General features: G+C 55.4%; 2 protein-coding genes and 1 long non-coding RNA gene across 8 annotated transcripts in view; 2 read left to right on the forward strand and 1 right to left on the reverse strand.

Annotated features, from left to right (window-relative positions):
* Nucleotides 1-115: 115 nt before the first annotated feature.
* Nucleotides 116-11,852, forward strand: POLDIP2 (DNA polymerase delta interacting protein 2). Of its 2 annotated transcripts, none has more exons than XM_083379833.1 (11): nt 116-357; nt 1,574-1,655; nt 2,913-3,010; nt 3,971-4,067; nt 5,645-5,720; nt 7,719-7,826; nt 8,928-9,064; nt 10,210-10,236; nt 10,369-10,494; nt 10,707-10,786; nt 11,393-11,852. In XM_083379833.1, exons 1-11 carry the CDS (start codon nt 176-178, stop codon nt 11,505-11,507), a joined length of 1,128 nt encoding a protein of 375 aa, XP_083235959.1. In that variant the 5' UTR covers nt 116-175; the 3' UTR covers nt 11,508-11,852. The 2 variants fall into 2 exon arrangements, with proteins under 2 accessions (XP_083235959.1, XP_083235960.1); XM_083379834.1 differs by lacking the exon at nt 116-357 and adding an exon at nt 643-1,217.
* LOC310632889 lies at nt 2,387-5,270 on the reverse strand. The gene is made up of 2 exons (XR_014490930.1): nt 4,999-5,270; nt 2,387-3,142 (listed from the first exon to the last, which is right to left on the reverse strand). It is a non-coding gene; the product is annotated as an uncharacterized lncRNA (long non-coding RNA).
* A 580-nt stretch (nt 11,853-12,432) lies between the features above and the next one.
* SMG6 (SMG6 nonsense mediated mRNA decay factor) overlaps nt 12,433-19,324 on the forward strand; it is a 72,259-nt gene continuing 65,367 nt past the window's right edge. For 3 of the 5 annotated variants that reach the window (XR_014494459.1, XM_083379656.1, XM_083379655.1), the window contains exon 1: nt 12,869-12,977. Coding sequence is in view for 3 of the 5 variants with exons in the window: in XM_083379656.1 (XP_083235782.1) it covers nt 12,872-12,977 (106 nt within the window). In the remaining 2 variants the exon portion in view is untranslated. Of the gene's footprint in view, nt 12,978-19,324 lie in introns of all 5 variants that reach the window. The other 2 variants (XR_014494458.1, XM_083379654.1) reach the window with 2 other exon arrangements.

Consider the following 19,324-nt stretch of genomic DNA (forward strand, 5'->3'; position numbering starts at 1 on the left):
TCAGACGCGGACCCGGAAGTTGCCTCTCGGCCGCCAAGTGCGCTCCTCTAGATCTACTTTCTCGCCCTCCCCCTCCTACGGCGCGCGCGAGGGGCCCAATCGTTGCGCGGAGGGCCGCGCGGGGCATTCTGGGCCGCGGCGGGCCCTGAGCGACGCCTCTTGGTTCGGGCCCGGAATGGCGGCGGCGGCGGCGGCGCGGAGCCTGTGCTGGGCGGCGCTGGGCCGGGCGCGGGCCGCCTCCTCTTCCGCCTCCTCCTCCTCCTCGTCCTGCCTGCGCTGGGGCCTGCGGGGCCCGGCCTGGGCGGCCCTCGGGGCGAGGCCGGAGCTGCTGCCCCCGCGGCGCTGCCTCTCCTCCCGGTGGGTCGCGCTCGGGCGGGCCGGGTCGGGGGCGCCGCCTGACCCAAAAGGCTTCGGGGCTCCTTCCGCCTGCGGGGCGCGGGGAGCCCTGGAGGTCATCCAGCCGGACCCCCCAGACCGCCCGGCGCGGAACACGTCGGGAGGGGCTAACCCGGGTCTGCAGGCTTCATATTGCGGGGAGCGTCGCCTGCGTGCCCCCCCTCACCCCGCTGGCGGAGGGGCGATTTCGGGGGAGGGGGCTGCAAAGGAGGGGGGGTCTCTGAGCATCCCACCAAGAGTTGTCCGTAAACGTGTGCAGGATGTCCTCGACCTACGACCACAGCGCAGCCCAGAGTTTATGTTGCTAAATGAGACATTGCCCCATTTTACGACTTTTATTGCCACAGTTGCTAAGTTAATCACCGCAGTTCTTAAATTAGTCACGGCGTCGTTAAGCGAATCCGGCTTCCCCATTGACTTTGCTGGTCAGAAGGTCGCAAAAGGAGATCACGTGATTCCCCCCCCCCCAAAAAAAAAAACTGGGACCATCATAAATACGGATACAAAATGCCAAGCCTTTTGGTTGCGTGCCTGTGGGGATGCTGCAACGGTCGCAAGTGTGAAAAATGGTCCTGGGTCACTTTTTTCAGTGCCGTCTGAGCGGTCACTAAACGAAAGGTGGTAGGTTGGGGACTGCCTGTACCTGGGGAGCCAGGGAGGGCTGGAGGCCGAGGTGAGGAGAAGGTGAGGCCCGTTTCGGCAGCCCAGGTGACCTTGGCCCCAGGAAGCCTCCCGGCAAGACAAGTGCTGCAGGAGCATTTCAACCCATCTGGAGCTTTCTGGACACCATAAATGGAGCCGGTGGGCAGGCCTGCCACAAGGTACCTGGCTGCAAGAGCCGCACTGCTGATCCCTGATTTATATCACAATCTCTTCAAAAGCTGTTGAGGATCCTTGAAGTTACTCTTGGCCAGGGCTGTTCTCTAAACGCCTTCTAAACTTGTGGCCACCGGGACTGCAGCGGACTTTGTGCTCAACCTTCAACACGTCGTCCTCTTTTACCGCCTCTTTCACCGTGGCCTCCTGGATTTCCCACTGCCAGACGGAGCTTAAATGGCGGGGGCTGAAGGGTGAATTGGGCCTGGGAGGGCCCTTGGGATTCTGCTGTTGCTCCGGTCACCCTTTGGAGCCCTGCCAGGAGAGCCTAACGCCACTCTTTCCTTTCCCCCAACCCTAGGAATCGTCCTGAGGGCAAAGTCTTGGAGACGGTGGGGGTCTTTGAAGTGCCAAAGCAACATGGCAAATACGAGACTGGGCAGGTGAGTGAGACCTGTGGGTGGAGCAGCTTCACTCTGTCCGTAATGGGGCATCACCCTCCCTCTTGACGTTCCTGCTCGGGTAACAAAATGTCTGGGAGAAAACCACCCAACTCAGAGAGCACCAAGGTCATCCTCCCTCCCTCCCCCCCTCCCTTATATGGCACCCTAAAGAAGATTCACCTTGGTCTAGTGGTGAAGAGGAAATCAGGAGATGGTGAGTTCTAGTCCTGCCTTAGACATGAAAGCTGGCTGGGTGAGTTTGGGTCTGTTCCTCTCTCTCTCTCTCAGCCCAACCCACCTCACAGGGTTGTTGTTGCAGGGAAAAGAGGAGGAAGGAGCATTGGGTATATTTGCCACCTTGAGTTATTTATAAAAATAATAAAGGTAGGGTATAAATATAGGGACGCGGTGGCTCAGTGGGTTAGGACGCTGAGCTTGTCGATCAGAAGGTCAGCAGTGTGGCGGGTCCAATCCCGAGTGCCGCGTAACAGACTGAGCGCCTGTTTCTCGTTCCAGCTTCTGCCAACCTAGCAGTTCGAAAGCACGTAAAAATGCAAGTAGAAAAATAGGGACCACTCCGGTGGGAAGGTAACAGCGCTCCGTGCGCCTTTGGCGTCCAGTCATGCCGGCCACATGACCACGGAGACGTCCTCGGACAAGCGCTGGCTCTTCGGCCTTGAAATGGAGATGAGCACCGGCCCGTAGAGTCGGAAACGACAAGCACGCATATGCGGGGGAATCTTTACCTTTATAAATAAATATAAATGCTTTGCAAACCATTCCTTGCTTGGTGGTCTGGGCGAATAAACGTGGCCTCCTGGCAACCAGGAAGTCGAGACGTTTCAAGGCTTTGCTTACAGCAATTAGATTTGGGAGGATTGTCTGGAAAGAGAGAGGGTTTAAGGGTATTAACTTCCTTAGGCTGCTTTGAATTATGAGTGTTTGGTCCAGGGGTGGGGGAACCTTGGCTCTTTTATGATCGTGGACTTCAACTCCCAGAATTCCTGAGCCAGCCATGCCAAGGTTCCCCTCCCCTGGTCTGGTCGTAAGCTGAAATTCTGATCTGCATTGTGTAAAATTTTAGCTGATAGGAACAGAGTCCTGGATCTTTCTGTGCCTGCCGGCCCTGCAACAAACAGGGAACTCCACTAAAGCTGGGTGTCTCCTCTCCCAACAACAGCTTCAGAGAGACATTTTCCTTCCCTGCATTCTGCTTCTCTTGACGCCCATCTCGCTTGTCTTGATTTTCTCTTGCAGTTGTTTCTCCACAGTATATTCGGATACCGGGGGATTGTCCTCTTTCCCTGGCAAGCCAGGTTGTACGACCGAGACGTCGCTTCTCCTGTGCCTGAAAAGTAAGCGCTTTCGCAGTTGTTCAGGGTTGCCAGTCACCGAGGTGGCAGAGCCGTGGGAACACTTAGACGCCTCCACGTTCCTCGTTGTGACAGGCAGGAAAGGCTTTTGGGGGGACTTCACGGAGGAGATAACTGGATTCAACAAAAAAATAACAAACGGCAAATACTTGATCTCATATTGAGTCCGTCTTTGTGGGACACAATTTGTTTCTGTTAGTTTTGTAAAATGGAGTCAGTGCCTTAATTCCTGCAGGGACTTGCTGACTAGGTTTTGCACAGGGCAGAAGCGTGTGTGTGTGTGTGCGTGTGTGTGTGTGTGTGTCAGGGGACAGGAGGAGCAGCACCCGGGAGTGCTGTGTCCAGACCTGTTTGGGCGAATTCAGACTCTGAAATAACCGGAGTTGGAAGGTTCTCCTGCAAGCAAAGCGAGAAGCGTCTGTGCCTCCTCAAGGGGGCTCTTTGATGGGGGCACCTGGCTCAGTGCCAGGCGCGGCTGGTTGTGGGGGAGACGCACAGGGAGTCCTCTATTTACAACCATCAGTGAGCAGAGTTACAGCGGAACTGGAAAAAGGGACCTTTTCGGCCATTTTTCACACTTGCAACGGCTGCAGCGTCCCGATGGTCACGTGATCAAAATTCAGGCAGTGGGCAGCTGACTTGCACTTGTGACGGTTGCCGTGCCCCGGGGGTCAGGTGATCCCCTTTTGCGACCTTCTGACGAGCAAAGCCAGTGGGGGAAGAAGTCAGATCCGCTTAGCAATCCTGCCAACTTTTAACAACTGCAGCGATTCGCTTATCAACGGCAAGAAAGGTCGTAAAATGGGACAGATTGACTTTAACAATTATCTCGCTTAGCGGCAGAAATGTTGGGCTCAGTTATGGTCGTTAAGTGGAGGACTCCCTCTGGTTGCTGAGAGTGCTAAGGAAGCAGCTTCTTCAGCCCGGCCCGTCTCGTTCCAGGAGCGAGTCTGGAGCTGCACACGGATCCAAAGAAGTGAAAGGCAAGACACACACTTACTACCAGGTGCTGATCGATGCTCGCGACTGCCCACATATAGTAAGTGCCGCTTCTTCCCTTTCCTCTACTTTTCCTTCTTCCTTTTCCTTCCTTCCTTCCATCCGTTCTTCGTGGCATGGATGATGATGGGAGTACGTCGCTGTTCCTGAGGAGGAGCCCCTCACCCTTGCCCACTTGGACATTCGGAGCCTCAGAGAGTTGGGGGGAGTCCCATCCCATCCACCCCGAATACCAGGCTGCTGATGTAGAAGCAGTCTCCCCCCCCTCCCTTGCCCTGGAGTGGGCGAGTCCCACCTTCCGATGTTCTTGTTGACCAACTTGGTGGAGCCTTGGTGGAGCAGTGGGCTAATGTCTCCTTAAGTAACACCATCTGCCTGCCATTAGTGCAGGTTCGAGTCCCACCAGGCTCAAGGTTGACTCAGCCTTCCATCCTTCCCAGGTAGGTAAAATGAGGACCCAGATTGTTGGGGGCAATAAGCTGACTTTGTAATAATGCCGCTTGGGTGTGTGTGTGAAAGCCCTAATAAGCAGGCATATACATAGAATGAAGGCTACTGCTAAGCACATTGGTTTGTGCTTAAATTGTAAGCCACCCTGAGTCTTCGGAGAAGGGCGGGATATAAATGGGATAAAAATAAAAATAAAAAACTAAATCGGAAGCCGATTGTCAGAGTGCTGTTAACGAAAGGCAGTTTCCCACATCAGCGACATCTCCTGCCTTCTCTCGCGCGCTTCTCAGGAAGCGTAAACGTATTTATTTTAAAACTTAGGTCCTGCCTTAGTGTCTGCACAATATGCAAGGGGGATTACAGCAATCCCAACTTGCAAGCTACCCATTACAGACACAGAACGGGGCAGTTTAAGTTTAAATTGCTAAGATCAAAGTTACTTCAACTAACAAATCCTTGGGGGCAAAGATGGACGTCCCTCATTTTTTATAAGCACCCTGAGATGGGGCAATTAAATTCACCTCTTTGGAGGGCATTTCATACATCTGGATGATAAAGACCAGGTGGCCTTCTGGGCCGGAGCTCTCCAGCCTGGTCCACTGTAAGACCTGTGGACTTCAACTCCCAGAATTCCCCAGCCAGGCACGGGGGAGGCGAGCTTTTGGCAGTCTTTGGGAAGGAAATGGCAATGAGCGAGTAGATGAAGACTTTGAGATGCAGAAATGAGAAAAGAAATCAGGCACTCTTTTAAGAGCTCAGCCGAGGAGACGGACAGACAGTGAAGTTTCTTAGGGTGAGAACATTCTGCAAGCAGCTGCCTCCCCCCACCCCACCCCCCACGCAGTGGGCCTTAAGGGAAGCCTGCCCAATGCGAGAGGCCCCCGCTGCTAATACCATGGCAGCTGCCATCCCTGGGCCGGGGTGGGGTGGGCCATTGGGGATGGGGAGACCCCTTAGCACTGCACTCGAGAGTCCCAGCCACGGGTGGAGGCAGACGGTCCAGCTTTTGAAAGTCCAGCATGATGGCCACACGGTTGGAACCTGGCCACGCTGTCCCGCCAGTTTCACGCAGGGTTGCTCGGACCCGAGTCCCCCCCACCCCCCACCCCCGGGTCTGCGTGCCTTGGACTGCAGCTCCACGTCCCGCCCTTCCTGTTTTTCCTTCAGTCCCAGAGATCCCAAACAGAAGCCGTGACGTTCTTGGCCAACCACGATGACAGCCGAGCCCTCTATGCCATCCCAGGTGAGCCAAAGGGAGGGCGAGGAGTGGGGAACGTTCAGCCTGAAGAGAAGGTGGCAGCATGCTTTTGCCCCCCCCTTGGAGGGAGGGCCCCCCCGAGGGAGACCGGTTCCAGAGGGCCGGCTGTGAAAGGCAGTTGCTGCCCGAAAGATAGGAGCCAATGAAGGAGAGTCTTCGTCGCTCAGGGTTGAAATGAGGGCTCCTCGGTGGTCTCTCTGAGCTGGGTGGCTTCCTTGCAGACGTTTCATGACCCAACTAGGGAACGTCATCAGTGCTGGAAAGGAGGGGGGATTGGAGGGAGGAAGATGAAGGAGGATAACGATTTATGTCCTCGCTGCTCTCTGCGTTGGGTGGTTTTCTTGCAGACGTTTCATGACCCAAACTAGGGAACATCATCAGCGCTAGTGGTGCTAGCCTCCTCTCTGGCACTGATGACGTTCCCTAGTTGGGTCATGAAACGTCTGCAAGAAAACAGCCAAGCTCAGAGAGCACCCAGGACCCCGCAGCTCTCCTCCTCCTCTTCCTTTCCACAACCCACCCACCCACCTCTCTGCTAGCAGTGATGGTGTTACTTAGTCTGGTCACGAAACGTCTGCTAGAAAACCGCCAAGCTCACAGAGCACCCAGGAGCCCCTGGTGAAAGAGAGGAGATACTTCCCAGGAGTAACAGCAGTGGGACAGGAGCCAGCTGAGCCAGGAAGAAGATGCTGGATCTCTTAGAGCAGAAGCTGGAGAACTTCAGCTTGGACGCCTGCCCTAAGCAGGGCTTGGCGGCACCATTAATGCCTCCCTTGGAGAGAGAGAGGGGGGGGGCAAATGCTCGGGAGCCTCCAGGGATCTCTGAATATCGGCAGCCTTCTAGGATTAGAAAGCGGGGCGGGGGCTGCGCTGTTTCCGTGGCTCCCCTTCCCCAGGGTTAGTACTGACAAGGCCCCCAGCGCTGGCTGTGCGAGTGCTGGCCTTTGGTTGCTGCTCGAAGAGATGAAGAAAGCCGGACGCCGCTGGGTGAACGATGAGATTGTGGGAGGACACGGAGCTGCTGACCCCGCCGGTTGGGCAGGCAGACTCCCTGCAAAGCAGTTAGTAAGTAACAACTGTAAAATTAGATTAGATAACCTTTATTGCCGTTTTTTTCCCTGTGGGCACAACGGCACACATTAAAAAGGAAATTTAGTTGCTTCATCTCAGAGTGCACACATAACATAACACACATTTAAACATACTACATACGACATATGTATAGACCAGGGGTAGGCAAGCTTGGCTCTTTTATGACTGGCGGACTTCAACTCCCAGAATTCCTGAGCCAGCCTGGCTCAGCTTGGAAACCTCTCCCTTTTCCCTCAGCGTGGCTGGCTCAGGAATTCTGGGAGTTGAAGTCCACCAGTCATAAAAGAGCCAAGGTTGCCTATCCCTGGCCTAGGCCGCTTTATGACTGGCGGACTTTAACTCCCAGAATTCCTGAGCCAGCCACGCTGAGGGGAAAGGGAGAGGTTTCCAAACTGAGCCATGGCTGGCTCAGGAATTCTGGGAGTTGAAGTCCATGAGTCATAAAAGAGCCAAGCTTGCCTACCCCTAGTATAGACCTACACTCTTACATATAAGTAACTTAGATATTAATCACTGAAATGGGGAAAATATTCTGCAACCAGAGACCCTTGAAAAGCGAAGAAACCTCCTTTGTATGAAGAAGCGGAGGGAAGCAGTACTTCTCATGGGTGTGTGGGGGGAAGGGCTGTCGGTTTTTACTGGAGCCTTCACTTTTTTGGTGTGTGTGCCATGGTTGTGATGCTGCTTTAACAGCGAGGAATCTCTTGCTGCCTGTGAGACAAACAGCCCGAAGGACGGCCTGGATTTGAGGTTAACACGTCCCGTTTCTTTGGTGCTGCCCTGTCCTACTTGGCCGCTTTGAAAGCCTGAAGACAGTTTTTCGGCCTGCGAAATGAGTCGGTGGGTTTTGTGGCTGAGGCCAACCTGCCCCTCCTCTGGGTTCATTTCCAGGGCTGGACTACGTGAGCCACGAGGATATCCTGCCCTACACTTCCACGGACCAGGTGCCCATCCAACACGAGCTCTTCGAGCGGTTCCTCATCTACGATCAGACAAAAGGTACTTCACACACACACACACCCTTCGCCCCCCTCCCCCCACTTGCCACTCCAGGAGCAGGGCTGGCCTTCTGGGGTGGGGGGGCAGGGTGTCTCCCCACCGACTCTTGGAATCCACAGGCCGAGAGGGATCTCTGAGCCTCTCCTCAATACAGGGAGTCCTCCACTTAGCATCATAATGGAATCCACAATTTCCATTGCTAAGCGAGGCCGTTGTTAAATGAGCTGCACGACCTTTGTTTCCGTGGCTGTTAAGCGAATCACAGCAATCGTTAAGTGTGTAGTTGTTTAGTGAATCTGGCTTCCCCCATTGAGTTGGCTTGACAGTAGGTCGCAAAAGGGGATCAAGTGACTCGGCAACTGTCATAAATATGAGTCAGCATCTGAATTTTGACCACGGGGATGCTGCAGTGGCCATAAGTGCGAAAAATGGCCGCAAGTCACTTTTTTCAGTGCTATTGTAGCTTTGGTCACTAAACAACTTAGTTGTGGGTCAAGGACCCACACCTCCCCTGAAGCATCTTTAGCGCGTGGCCGGCCAGGTCGAGGCTCAGCGCTTCCCCCAACTGGCCCATAGTGGTAGTGGTGGGCCCCACAGGTTGTGGCGGCAATGCTGTTGGTTCCCCTCTCAGCTCACCTAGAGCCGAGGAGGGTCAGCGTGCTTCTTCCCTTGATTTTACCCTTGCGGGGGGTCCTCGGCTTATGACAGGTTCTGAGGGACCCCACAAAATGCACTCAGTCCCTGGATTCGGGGTTCCGATTGCCATGAGCGTCCCTTGACCCACAGTCACATTATTGCACTTTGGGGACTCAACATTTATAGTTGCTTGCAGCGTCCTGCATTCACCCGACTCTCGATTTAGGGCATTTTGGCTGGAAAATGGCATTTTTATGTTCGCTTTCTGACCAAAGGCCTCCCATAGCGAAGAGAGGGTTTGCTTAACGGCCACAAAATCAGGCACAGTCACACGATAACACCCTGGCGGTTGACGGCTGCTCAGTCCCCTGGCCAGCCCGCAGTTGTGTGTGTCTGTGGGGGGGGGGGGTTTCTGTGGGCCGGCCTTCTCTCCCCTGACAGTTTCCCCTTGAAACTTTTGTTCAGCTCCCCCATTTGTGGCAAGGGACACGCTCTGCGCCTGGCAGGAGAAGAACCACCCGTGGCTGGAGCTCTCCGACGTGCACCGGGAGACCACCGAGAACATCCGGGTCACGGTCATCCCCTTCTACATGGGCATGCGGGTAGGTGCTGCCCCCCCCCGTGCCCCCCGCCCCGAGGCCTGGCCTGGCCGGCCTGGCCTATCCCCGCATCAGAAGGGGGGGAGGACAAAGGCGGCGCTAAAGGACAACACACGGGAGCAGTGCAGAGTCCGAGGTTGGGGTTAGTGGCCACTCAGAGTCACAGCTGCAGTGAGAAAAGTGGCTTGTGACTGTTTTTCACACTTGCGACTGCTGCAGCATCCCCGGGGTCACCTGATCAGAATTCAGGCGCTGGGAAACTGCTTCGTATTTACGACGGTCGCGGCGTCCCGGGGTCACGTGATCCCATTTTCCAACCTGACAAGCAAAGTTAATGGGGAAACCAGGGTCACTTAACAACCTTGTTAACAGCTGCAGTGATTCACTCAACAACTGTGGCAAAAAAAGGCGGGCAAAATGGGGCAAAACTCACCAAGTGTCTCGCTTAGCAACAGAAATGTTGGACTCGGTTGTGGTCGAAAGTGGACCAGAATGTAAAGAAGAAAAAGAAAGCAAGTTAATCATAGAGTAGTAACAAGTAAATATTCAGTAGTATTCCAAGTCTTAACAGACTTGTAGTCAGCTGCAAATGAGAGAGAGAGAGAGATGAACAGGTGGAAATAGGTAGATAGGAAGGAAGGAAGGAAGGAAGGAAGGAAGGAAGGAAGGAAGGAAGGAAGGAAGGAAGGAAGGAAATAGAGCTGGAAGGGACTTTGGAGGTCATCTAGTCCAACCCCCTGCTCAAGCAGGAGAACGTATACCATTTCAGACAAGTGGCTGTCCAGTCTTTTCTTAAAAACCTCCAGGGATGGAGCACCCACAACTTCTGGTGGCCAGCTGTTCCACTGGTTAACTGTCCTCAGTGTTAGGAAGTTTCTCCTTAGTTCGAGGTTGCTCCTCTCCTTGATCAGTTTCCATCCGTTGTTTCTCATCCTGCCTCCTGGTGCAAGATAGATAATTAGATAACCGTAAGAATAGCCCGCTCTGGCTGGTTCTGTCCACACCTGTCTGGCCCCGTGTTGGCCCTTTCACGTTCTGACATAGGGACTGGACCTCGCAAGGGGCAGCACTGCCAACTGGGCAGGCTGGGGGCCAAGCTGGCATTCCGCCATGGGAAACGGCCTCTCTCTCTCTCTCTCTCTTCACAGGAAGCGCAGAACTCGCATGTCTACTGGGTGAGTCTCCCTGTTTTTGCGGCTGTCTGGGGTGGGGCGGGGGGGCAGAGAGGCCTTCTTCTGCCCTTGGAAGGGTGAGGGGAGCCCCCGGCCCCTCTGATTTGGGCCCCGCTTTCCGTGCCTCCCGTCCAGTGGCGCTACTGCATCCGCCTGGAAAACCTCAACAACGAAGTTGTGCAGCTCCGTGAACGGCACTGGAGGATATTCAGCTTGTCTGGCACCCTGGAGACCGTCCGTGGCCGGGGAGTTGTGGGGCGAGTGAGTACGGGGAGGCGGTTGTGTCCCGGCAGAGGCTCGTCCCGGGAGTTGACATCCACAAGTCTTAAAGCTGCCATTTGTGCGGCCCTCCATTCTGAAGGCTCAGCGCAAAGAAATCTGCGCGGCTGACCTGGCGGCCGACGTGAGCTCAGCCCACCTGCCATTCGGGAGGCCCCCACCCGCTCGGCCGTGACCGCCTTCTCTCTCCCCAGGAGCCCGTCTTGTCCAAAGAGCAGCCGGCCTTCCAGTACAGCAGCCACGTCTCCTTGCAGGCGTCCAGCGGGCACATGTGGTGAGCCTCGGGGACGCTGGGGGCACCGGCTGGGGGAGCAGGGAAGGGAAGAGAGTGCGTCTCGGGCTGGGAGGGACAGACGGGAGGCCCCGGTGGGCAGGAGGGTCAGGGTTAGGTTCCCTCGCCGCCCGCAGCCAGTGTGGGGACGGAGGCCCCGTGCCACACGGAAACGGCCTTCTCGGGACCCCTGGCCGCTCCTCCAGTTTGTTCCTGGGACAAAGCATCGCATCGTTTTCTTAGTGGCCAAGAACAGGCAGTCCTCGACTTAACAACCATTCGTTTAGTGACTGTTCAAAGATACAGCAGCACTGAAGAGAGTGACTTATGACCATTTCCCCCACTTACAGCCATTGGTCACGTGATCGAACTTCACATCTGTGACGGCTGCTGTGTCCCAGGGTCCCGTGATCCCCTTTTGCAACCTTCTGACCGAGCCGAGTCAGCAGGGGGAGCCAGATCCACTTAACCACTGTGGCCAGAGAGGTCATTAAAATGGGGCAAAACTCACTTAGCAACGGAAATGTTCAGCTCAGTTGTCATACGTCGGGGACTACCTGTATGTCCATCTCGTGGGGGCCTCACCTGGGCTTCTTCCTTCCTTCCCAGGGGCACCTTCCGTTTTGAGCGGCCCGACGGCTCCCACTTCGATGTCCGGATCCCCCCCTTCTCCCTGGAAAGCAATAAGGATGAGAAGACGCCCCCTTCTGGCCTCCACTGGTAGAGCGGCCTTAGGAAGCCAGTCCCCCTCCCCTCTTTTGCCCCCTGGACAGTTTTCTTCCCGGGAGCCCGGCTCCTCAAGGGCTGACATGAGTTCTGGGTTTGAAAGCGAGCGTCCACATCTCCCTCCCCGACTCCATCTGGAACCCTGGCCGAAACGGGCCCTTTCGGAGCCGGGGACAAGCGGGCTCTGGCCGCCTTTGCCCTCTCGCCACCGGCCTCCCGGCTTGGGGCACCTCGAGCAAAGCTGCCGTGGGCGGAACCCGCCAAGCTCTCCGAAGGCGTGTGGACTCTTCCCGATGCGAGGTGGTGTGTTTGTTCACTAAATAAACCGGCCTCCCTGTTGCGGCTCCATCTTCCTTGTCACCTGTATGTCCATCGGTCCCACTCGGGGGGGGGGGGAGGAAGGGGGGGGCACCAGAAAGTAAGCCCAGGTCCTTCTGGGGATTGAATGGCCCCACTCGACCCTCTCCTTTGGCCAGGCCAGCTTGCGCCCAGCTTCTTAGCCAGCTTCTCCCTGGCCTTGTTTGCCGAGCCTCCTGCCCTCCTCTGGAGCGGTTTTGGATTGCGGCCAGGGGGCTCTGGGGGCGGAATAAAGCGCCACTGACTGCACAACCAGGAAACGGACCTTTTGGAAGCCGCTGGAGGTCCCGAGATCTCCAGCTACCCGGGGTCGGTGCACTGGGTAGAACAAGCTTCCCGGTACCAAATTGGGAGGCAGGCTGGTTTCCGAGGCCCGGGGAGTCTTGGCCACCACAGGGTGCACAGCCACCAGGCCCATTTCTCAGCCATGCAGGCTTCCGGGAAGCGTCCAGCGTGCCAGAGAGAGGAGCCCTGCACTTGCAATAAAATGAGGACTTCCGAATCGTTTGGGCTTCCTTTGTCTTTGAGGCACCACACAGACAGCACGGCAAGCGTACGATTAAGTGCTGCGTTCACGAGATGCCTGGTGCGGTCCTTGCAGACGTTTTGTGACCCGACTAAGTAACATCATCAGTGTCAGGACAGTGAATTTTTGGCTTGTCGGTAATTCAACAGCACGCAACCTGATCCAGAGACCACCAGGAAGACCCCCCACCGCTGACACGGAAGCCAGAAGCCGCTGTCCTGCCTTTTTCGGTGCTGGGACGCGGGGCCCTCCGCCTCTTCCGAGCGGGCGCCTGCAGAAGCCTCGCCCGGCCTTTCGGGTCGTCCCGCCCCGCTTCACACGACCAGGAGCAGCAGCAGCGAGCGACGCACGTGGGCCAGTTCCGCCCCGGGCCCCGCCCCTCCGCTCGCGGCTGACGCATGCGCCCTGAGGCTCCCGGGCCGGTTTGTCCGCGCTCGGCCACCGTCCGCCGTTTGTTTCCTTGGCTTCGGCGAGCCAAGATGGCGGCCGCGGGGCTGGAGCGGGTCCGCGTTTCGGCGGCGGAGCTCCGGCGGGGGATCCTGGCCACGGCGGAGGCGGCGGCCACGCACGAGAGGGGCGGCCCAGGTGAGGGCGCGGCGGGCGGGCGGGTTGGTTGGTTCGTTGGCCCCGACGTCGCGGAGCAGGGTAGCCGGGGGGCGTGGCGCGCTGGTGCCCCCTCCTCCCTCCCTGCTGCCCGAACACCTGCGCGCGACCCGCGCCTGCGCGCTCTCCGCTGCTCTTCGTCTGGGCCGGACTACAGCTCCCACAATGCCTTGCCGGCCCTTTCAGGGGACCCGGGGACTTCCGCCATGGGGGCCCTCCCGGAAGGCCGCCCTTGGCCCCGATCTCTTGCGGAGAAGGGCCGGGGAGGGGGGGGGAGCTGGCTGGCAGGGCGACTCGAGGCGCTGCTCTTACCCGGGGTAGGCCTCGCCTGGCTCGGAAGCGCCTGTCCGGCCGGGTCAGCTGAAGTGGCGGCGGCTGGGGATCTCCTTTCGCGGTCTGCCTAATTCTGGTTGCCTTCCCAGGCCTTGGGCTCAGAGGGGCTGCTTGACTCTGGGGGGGGGGGTCCACCCGTGGCCGCTTTAAGACCTGTGGACTTCAACTCCCAGAATTCCCCAGCCAGCTCTGCTTGTTGGAGAATTCTGGGAGTTGAAGTCCACAGGTCTTAAAGCTGCCACGGGTGGACCCCCCACCCTGCTCTTGCTTGTCTCTTGGTATACTTACTGTTTCTTTGCAATTTGTGAAGCTGGAGAGCCTTGGAAGTTGAAATGATAAATACAAATATGAGAATCCCAATGGAAGCATTTGGGATGGAGAGGGAGGCTGGCCTTTGACCATGCATGGGGAACCTTAGACACACTCACAGAGAGAGAGACAAATCCAACCACCAGGGTTTCTGGTAGCCGTGGTTTCTGATGTTTTGGCAATGGCTTTGAGTTTTGGTGCAGTTGTGCATTCCGTTCACACCGCCTGTCTCCTTGTCATTCCCCCCCCCTTTTCCTCCCGATGCCCGTGCCCCACTTCCCCAGTCGCCTCCCCTGGACTTTACGGCAGGATGCCAGCGAAGGGAATATGCTGAAGATGGCAGGCCTGACACTTACTTTTTGGAGTCTGGCTGTGTTTCGATCCAGAGCTTACGCTCTTCGAGAGAGTCTTTCTATTTTCCTAGCTTCTAAAGTTTCCTGGAGGCTGAGTTGGCCTCCTCCTTGTTGACCTTTTCTTACCCTGCGGAATATATTTTAGTTAAGTTCAATCTTTGTGGTCTCAGATAAATTCTTTGCCCTCTTGGCTTTCCCTGTGGGCCTCTTCTGGTAATTTCCCCCTTGCCTCTGCAAAATGTGAGATGCTGTTTCCTGTTGGTTCCGCCTAGTTGCATCTCGTCCCTTCAGACGAAGCTCCCCCCGTTGCTTTCAAGTTCGTCTGCCGAGAAATATCTAGACGTGTTTCTTGGTGATGGGCCGAGAATTCCGTTTCTGGCAGAGCCTCGCGTTATCACCATTTTGATCAGGTGGGCAACAGCTGCCAAAGGGAGGAATAATAATAATCTTCCAGTGTTTTCTGGTTTATTTGCAGCCAGGGCCTCCAAACTCAGCTACTTTAAGACCTGTGGACTTCAACTCCCAGAATTCCCCTGCCAGCTCTGCTAGCTGGGGAATTCTGGGAATTGAAGTCCACAGGTCTTAAAGTTGCCAAGTTGCCATGAGGCAGGATTGATGTAGCTGGCCATCTCACCCAACTGACCCTGGCTGACTACCAAGAATTAAAAACACAAAACCACCCAACCAGAACGATGACTAATAAACCCAGGTAGTGAAAGAGAAGCAGTAACCCTCCCTGCGGAAGCAAAAGCACCTTGACAGCAGCAGTGGCTTGTCTGACCATCTAGTCCAGAGGTCCTCAACCTTCTGGGCACCAGGGGCCGGTTCTGTGGAGAGAGGTTTTTCCATGGACAGGAGAGTGCGTGGTTTTGTGTGCTGCCTGCATCCCGCGGAGGGGGCTTTGCTTGTTTGTGTGGACTGGTTGCTGGCATGCTGCAGCCCAGTACCGGTCCATGGACCGGGAGTTGGGGACCCCTGGCCTGTGGGTCATCCATCGTCCAGGGCAGAGGGGCCCAGCTGGGCTGGCACTGAGCCTCTCCTGGGTCCTCTGAGTGAAGAATCCAGTGATCTGTGTCTTCACCCATGCCAGCAAAAAGGGGCTTTCTAGGACCGGTCCCCAAGCACCTTGATTATTTTAGAGGTAGTCCTCACCTTACGACAATTTGCTTAAAAACCATTCAAAGTTACAACGGCGCTGGAAAAAGTGACTTAGGACCGGTTTTCACACTTACAAGCTTTGCAGCATCCACACAGTCAGGGGGTCAAGATGCTCGGCAACTGGTTCATATTTATGACGGTTGCAGCGTCCCACAGTCACGTGATCCCCTTGAAGCCAGGTTTACTTAACTACCACGTTGCTAACTTATCAACTGCAGTTATTCACTTAGCAACTGTGGCAAAAAAAGGTGATAAAGTGGGGCAAAACTCAGCAACTGTCTCGCTTATCAACAGAAAGTTTGGGCTGAATTGTAGTCGTAAGTTGAGGACTTCCCGTACTTAATGGGGAGAGATTCACACCCTGTGCAGCAGGCAGTTGTCTAGGACAGGGTTCTCCAACCTTGGCAACTTTAAGACCTGTGGACTTCAACTCCCAGAATTCCCCAGCCAGCATGTCCACAGGTCTCAAAGTTGCCAAGGTTGGGGACCCCTGGTCTAGGCGCTGGCTCACCACCGGGTGCCTTTGCCACCACTGCAAAACCTCAGCTGTGCCAGTCTCCCAGATGCCAGACAGGTGCCTTTGCTGGGTCCCCAGCCCCCAACTCCAGAGGGCATCGTGGTTCGTCCTCGGCCAGCCTCTTCCAGGGTCTCTGGCTGGTGGTTCTGCTCTTGCTTGCCACCCTGCGCCATCTTTCCTGGCACCCTGCTCTTCTCTGGCAGCTTCGGCATCAGGCTTCCACTTCTCCGTTTTGCTCTTCGTTATTCCGTAGCCTCTCCTTGGGATATGCCGCCTGCGCTTCTTCCTTTGCTGCTGCCCTTCTCAGACCGCTGAGCCTCTGCTTAAGGGGCCAGCTCTGGGCCCTGAAAGGGAACGGGAGTGGGGGGTGTTGCCCTCCCATATTCACCTCACGCACTGGGGCCCACGTGCATTATGGCTGCCGCCAGCTCATCAACCCTCTTCTCCAATCTTGGCCACTTTGAGACTTGTGGACTCCAACAACCAGAATTCCCCAGCCAGCAGAGTGAGTGGACTTCAAAAAAGTTGGCCCACAAGTCATAAAGGGTCCATAGTTCCCAGCTCTGCTTTAGGTAGGTAATAGATAGCACACACGTTAACGCTCCTGAAGGTGGAGCGTTGCAGGCTGTTGGTGGCTGGAATGAACCTGTCAGGACCCACCCCAATCCACGTCTTAGGAAAACAAAAACCCTTGGAGTCAGTTCTAGTCCAAAAGGAAATTTTACTAGGACATGTTTGGTTGTGGAAATACAAGACAGGACCTGGTATTGTTTTACAGATTGAAACTTTATAAAGAGTTCCCGGTTCAACCCTCCTTCCCTCAACCCCATTTGGTCAGCCCCCCATCATTTACTTCGTGTCATCCCTTTCGTGGGTAAAAGGGAACTTCGGATCTTTACGGTTATTGCCTTCTTCCTCTACAGATTCAAATGGAGACACAGGCCAGATGCCTCCTTCCCTAACCCTCCCCTTTGTTCCCCCAGTTCAAAAGGTTTCCCTTGGTCTTTGAAATAACCTAAGGCAGGCTGAATCCGCATCCGCTCCTCCTTCCTCGGGAGACGGCAGAATCCTCGGGCGGGGGGATAATGTTTTAAACATGCATTTATGAATGTGATATAAATGGATTCTGACAGAACCTTTATTGTCAAAGTACAACCACGTATACATTGAGATTGGCTGAGCCTCCCTTCGTGCCCCCCCCCCACAACTTACAGTGACACAAACCCTCCATCTTATTACACCATGTGAGCTAATTGCACAACACACCGGCCTCACAAGTCAATCATGCATAAGGTTTATAAAGTTATTTCCTGTTCAAAAGCCTAACAGCCCATGGATAAAAGCTGTTTTTCAGCCTGTTGGCACGGCTGGCTATACTCCTGTATCTCCTACCCGACGGTAGGAGATTAAAGAGATACCGTCCAGGGTGTGAGTCGTCCCTGAGAATGAGATGAGTTGGGGGGACGTGTTGTGATTCAGGGTCAGCTTGTGGGTTCGGCAGTTGGGTTGGACGACTCAGAGGAGGAAGGGGGTGTTGAAGACCTTGCTGAGGGGGTTGAAGATCTTGCTGATGATAGCCCTCAGGCAGGCCCCTCCCACTTGGTCACCATGAAGACCCAGCTGTGTGAGCCTGACAGTGTGGATGAAGATGACCCACAGCTGGCCCTGTTCAAGGATGCCCGACGCAGGAGGCAGTCAAGTAGGAGTAAACAGAGGAAGGCTGTGGGGCTTCTCGGAAGGAGGCAGAGAGAAGCCACGCCCTGAACTCTTTATAAAGGGAATGTGTGGGGAGGGCTGGTTTGCTGAAAGCAACCGCTCAGATAGTGTTTCAAAGCTCCTGTATCTTGGTTCGTGTCTTGTTTGTTTTTTGTAGTAATAAATTTGGCAGACGTAATTCCAGCCTCTTGCCGTTTGTAAAGGGGTTGCCTTTTCTGCAGGGCCGGTAGCAGGCTGGTACAGAACAGGACGTAGCGTGCCTGGGAGCCAGGCCAAGCCAGGGAGGCTGGGCAAGGGAGTCCTCCCCACACACGTTTCTTCTAGTCCAGCCCCCTGCTCAGTCAGGAAGACCTATAGAGTCTCAGACAAGTGACCGTCTAGTCTCTTTTTAAAACCCTCCAGTGATGGAGCACCCACGACCTCTAGTGGCAAGCTGTTCCACTGGTTAATTGTTCTCACTGTCAGGAAGTTTATCCTTAATTCCAGGTTGCTTCTCCTTGATCAGCTTCCATCCATTGTTTCTTGTCTTGCCTTCTGGTGCTTTGGAGAATAGCTTGAACCCTACTTCTTTGTGGCAGCCCTTCAGATCCTGGAATGCTGCTATCCTGTCTCCCCTATTTCTCTTTTTCCTTAGACAGACCAAACCCAAGTCCCGCAGCCGTTCTTTGTATGTTTTAGCCTCCAGGCCTTGGATCTTCTTAGTTGCTCTTCTCTGAACTTTTCCCAAGGTCTCAACATCTTTTTTGTAGTGTGGTGACCAAAATTGGCTGCTGTATTCCAGGTGTGGCCTCACTAGGGTTTTATAAAGCGGTACTAATACTTCGCGTGATCTTGATTCTATCTTATGTCTATGTTTATGCAACCCAGGATTGTATTAGCTTCTTTGGCTGCTGCCGCACACGGCTGGCTCACGGTCAAGTGATCGTCCACCAGGACCCCAAGGTCCCTCTCACAGTGGCTGTTTTGGAGCCGGGTCTCGCCTAATGTTGACCGGCATTGATGGCAAAAGCCGGGTGAGGAGCGAGGGTCAAGAGGTTCGAAGGAGACGCCACTTTCCAGAGGAAGCTGAGACTGGGCCTTCAGTGCAGGGCAGAGGGGTTGGCAGAGGAATTGCCAGCCACAGGTGGGAGAGGGGGGCGCGGGGCGGCCGAAAGAGCTGGCAGGCTGGGGCCGGGAATGCTGCCGCTGGGGCGCCAGGCTGTGGGGCAGCCCATTGAGGGAGAAGAAGAAGCTGATAGTTGTGCTTATCAGGAAGGCAGTGGTGGGAATTTAGCCTCTTGGTGGGAGAGTGAAGCCATCGCTGCCCCGGGCCTGGGCCCAGGCTGGGTGCGGGCTCGGCCTTGAGGCTTGGCCACATTGAAGAAATGATACTTCTCCTCAGCGTGTTTTCATGTTTAGTGTTTTTGTAAAGTCTAAAAAAGTCTGTTTAGACGTCCCAAAAATGCTTTTTCACGACCTGGATGGCTGAGAATCTCCATGGACATTTAAGGTACACAAGCTTTTCAATATTGAATCTGCCGGCGTGGCTTTGCCTCCGTTCTGTTAGTCCTGTGCTCCAGGAGGGAGAGAGATTAAAAATATGAACAGCAATTAAATGCGTGGTCCCTTTCGCGGTTGGAGTGACACAGCACGAGGTGGTTTTGCATCCCGCACGGCTGACCTCTGACCCGAAGGGTATTGGGCATAGAGAGCAGAGCCCTGGGCCACAGCTCTTCCGGGCTAAACCCCACCAGTGTCTCCAGTTTGGGTTCCCAGGTCTGCAGGCGGACTGTCCAGCCCCTGAAGAGGGTTGAAGGAGGAGTCCTTGGTCCCCTGTTCCAGGAAGTGGTGGCACTTGAACCCGTTACTCGGGTGCAGGGCTCCTTAATGAAATGCTGTCTGATCAAAGCAGACCATGCTGGCTGTACTGGGATCCCCTCCCTCCCCTCCCAGGCACCTGGACT

This window comes from Vipera ursinii (genome assembly GCF_947247035.1).
Source record: "Vipera ursinii genome assembly, chromosome: 1".
Taxonomy (NCBI): Eukaryota; Metazoa; Chordata; class Lepidosauria; order Squamata; family Viperidae; genus Vipera; species Vipera ursinii.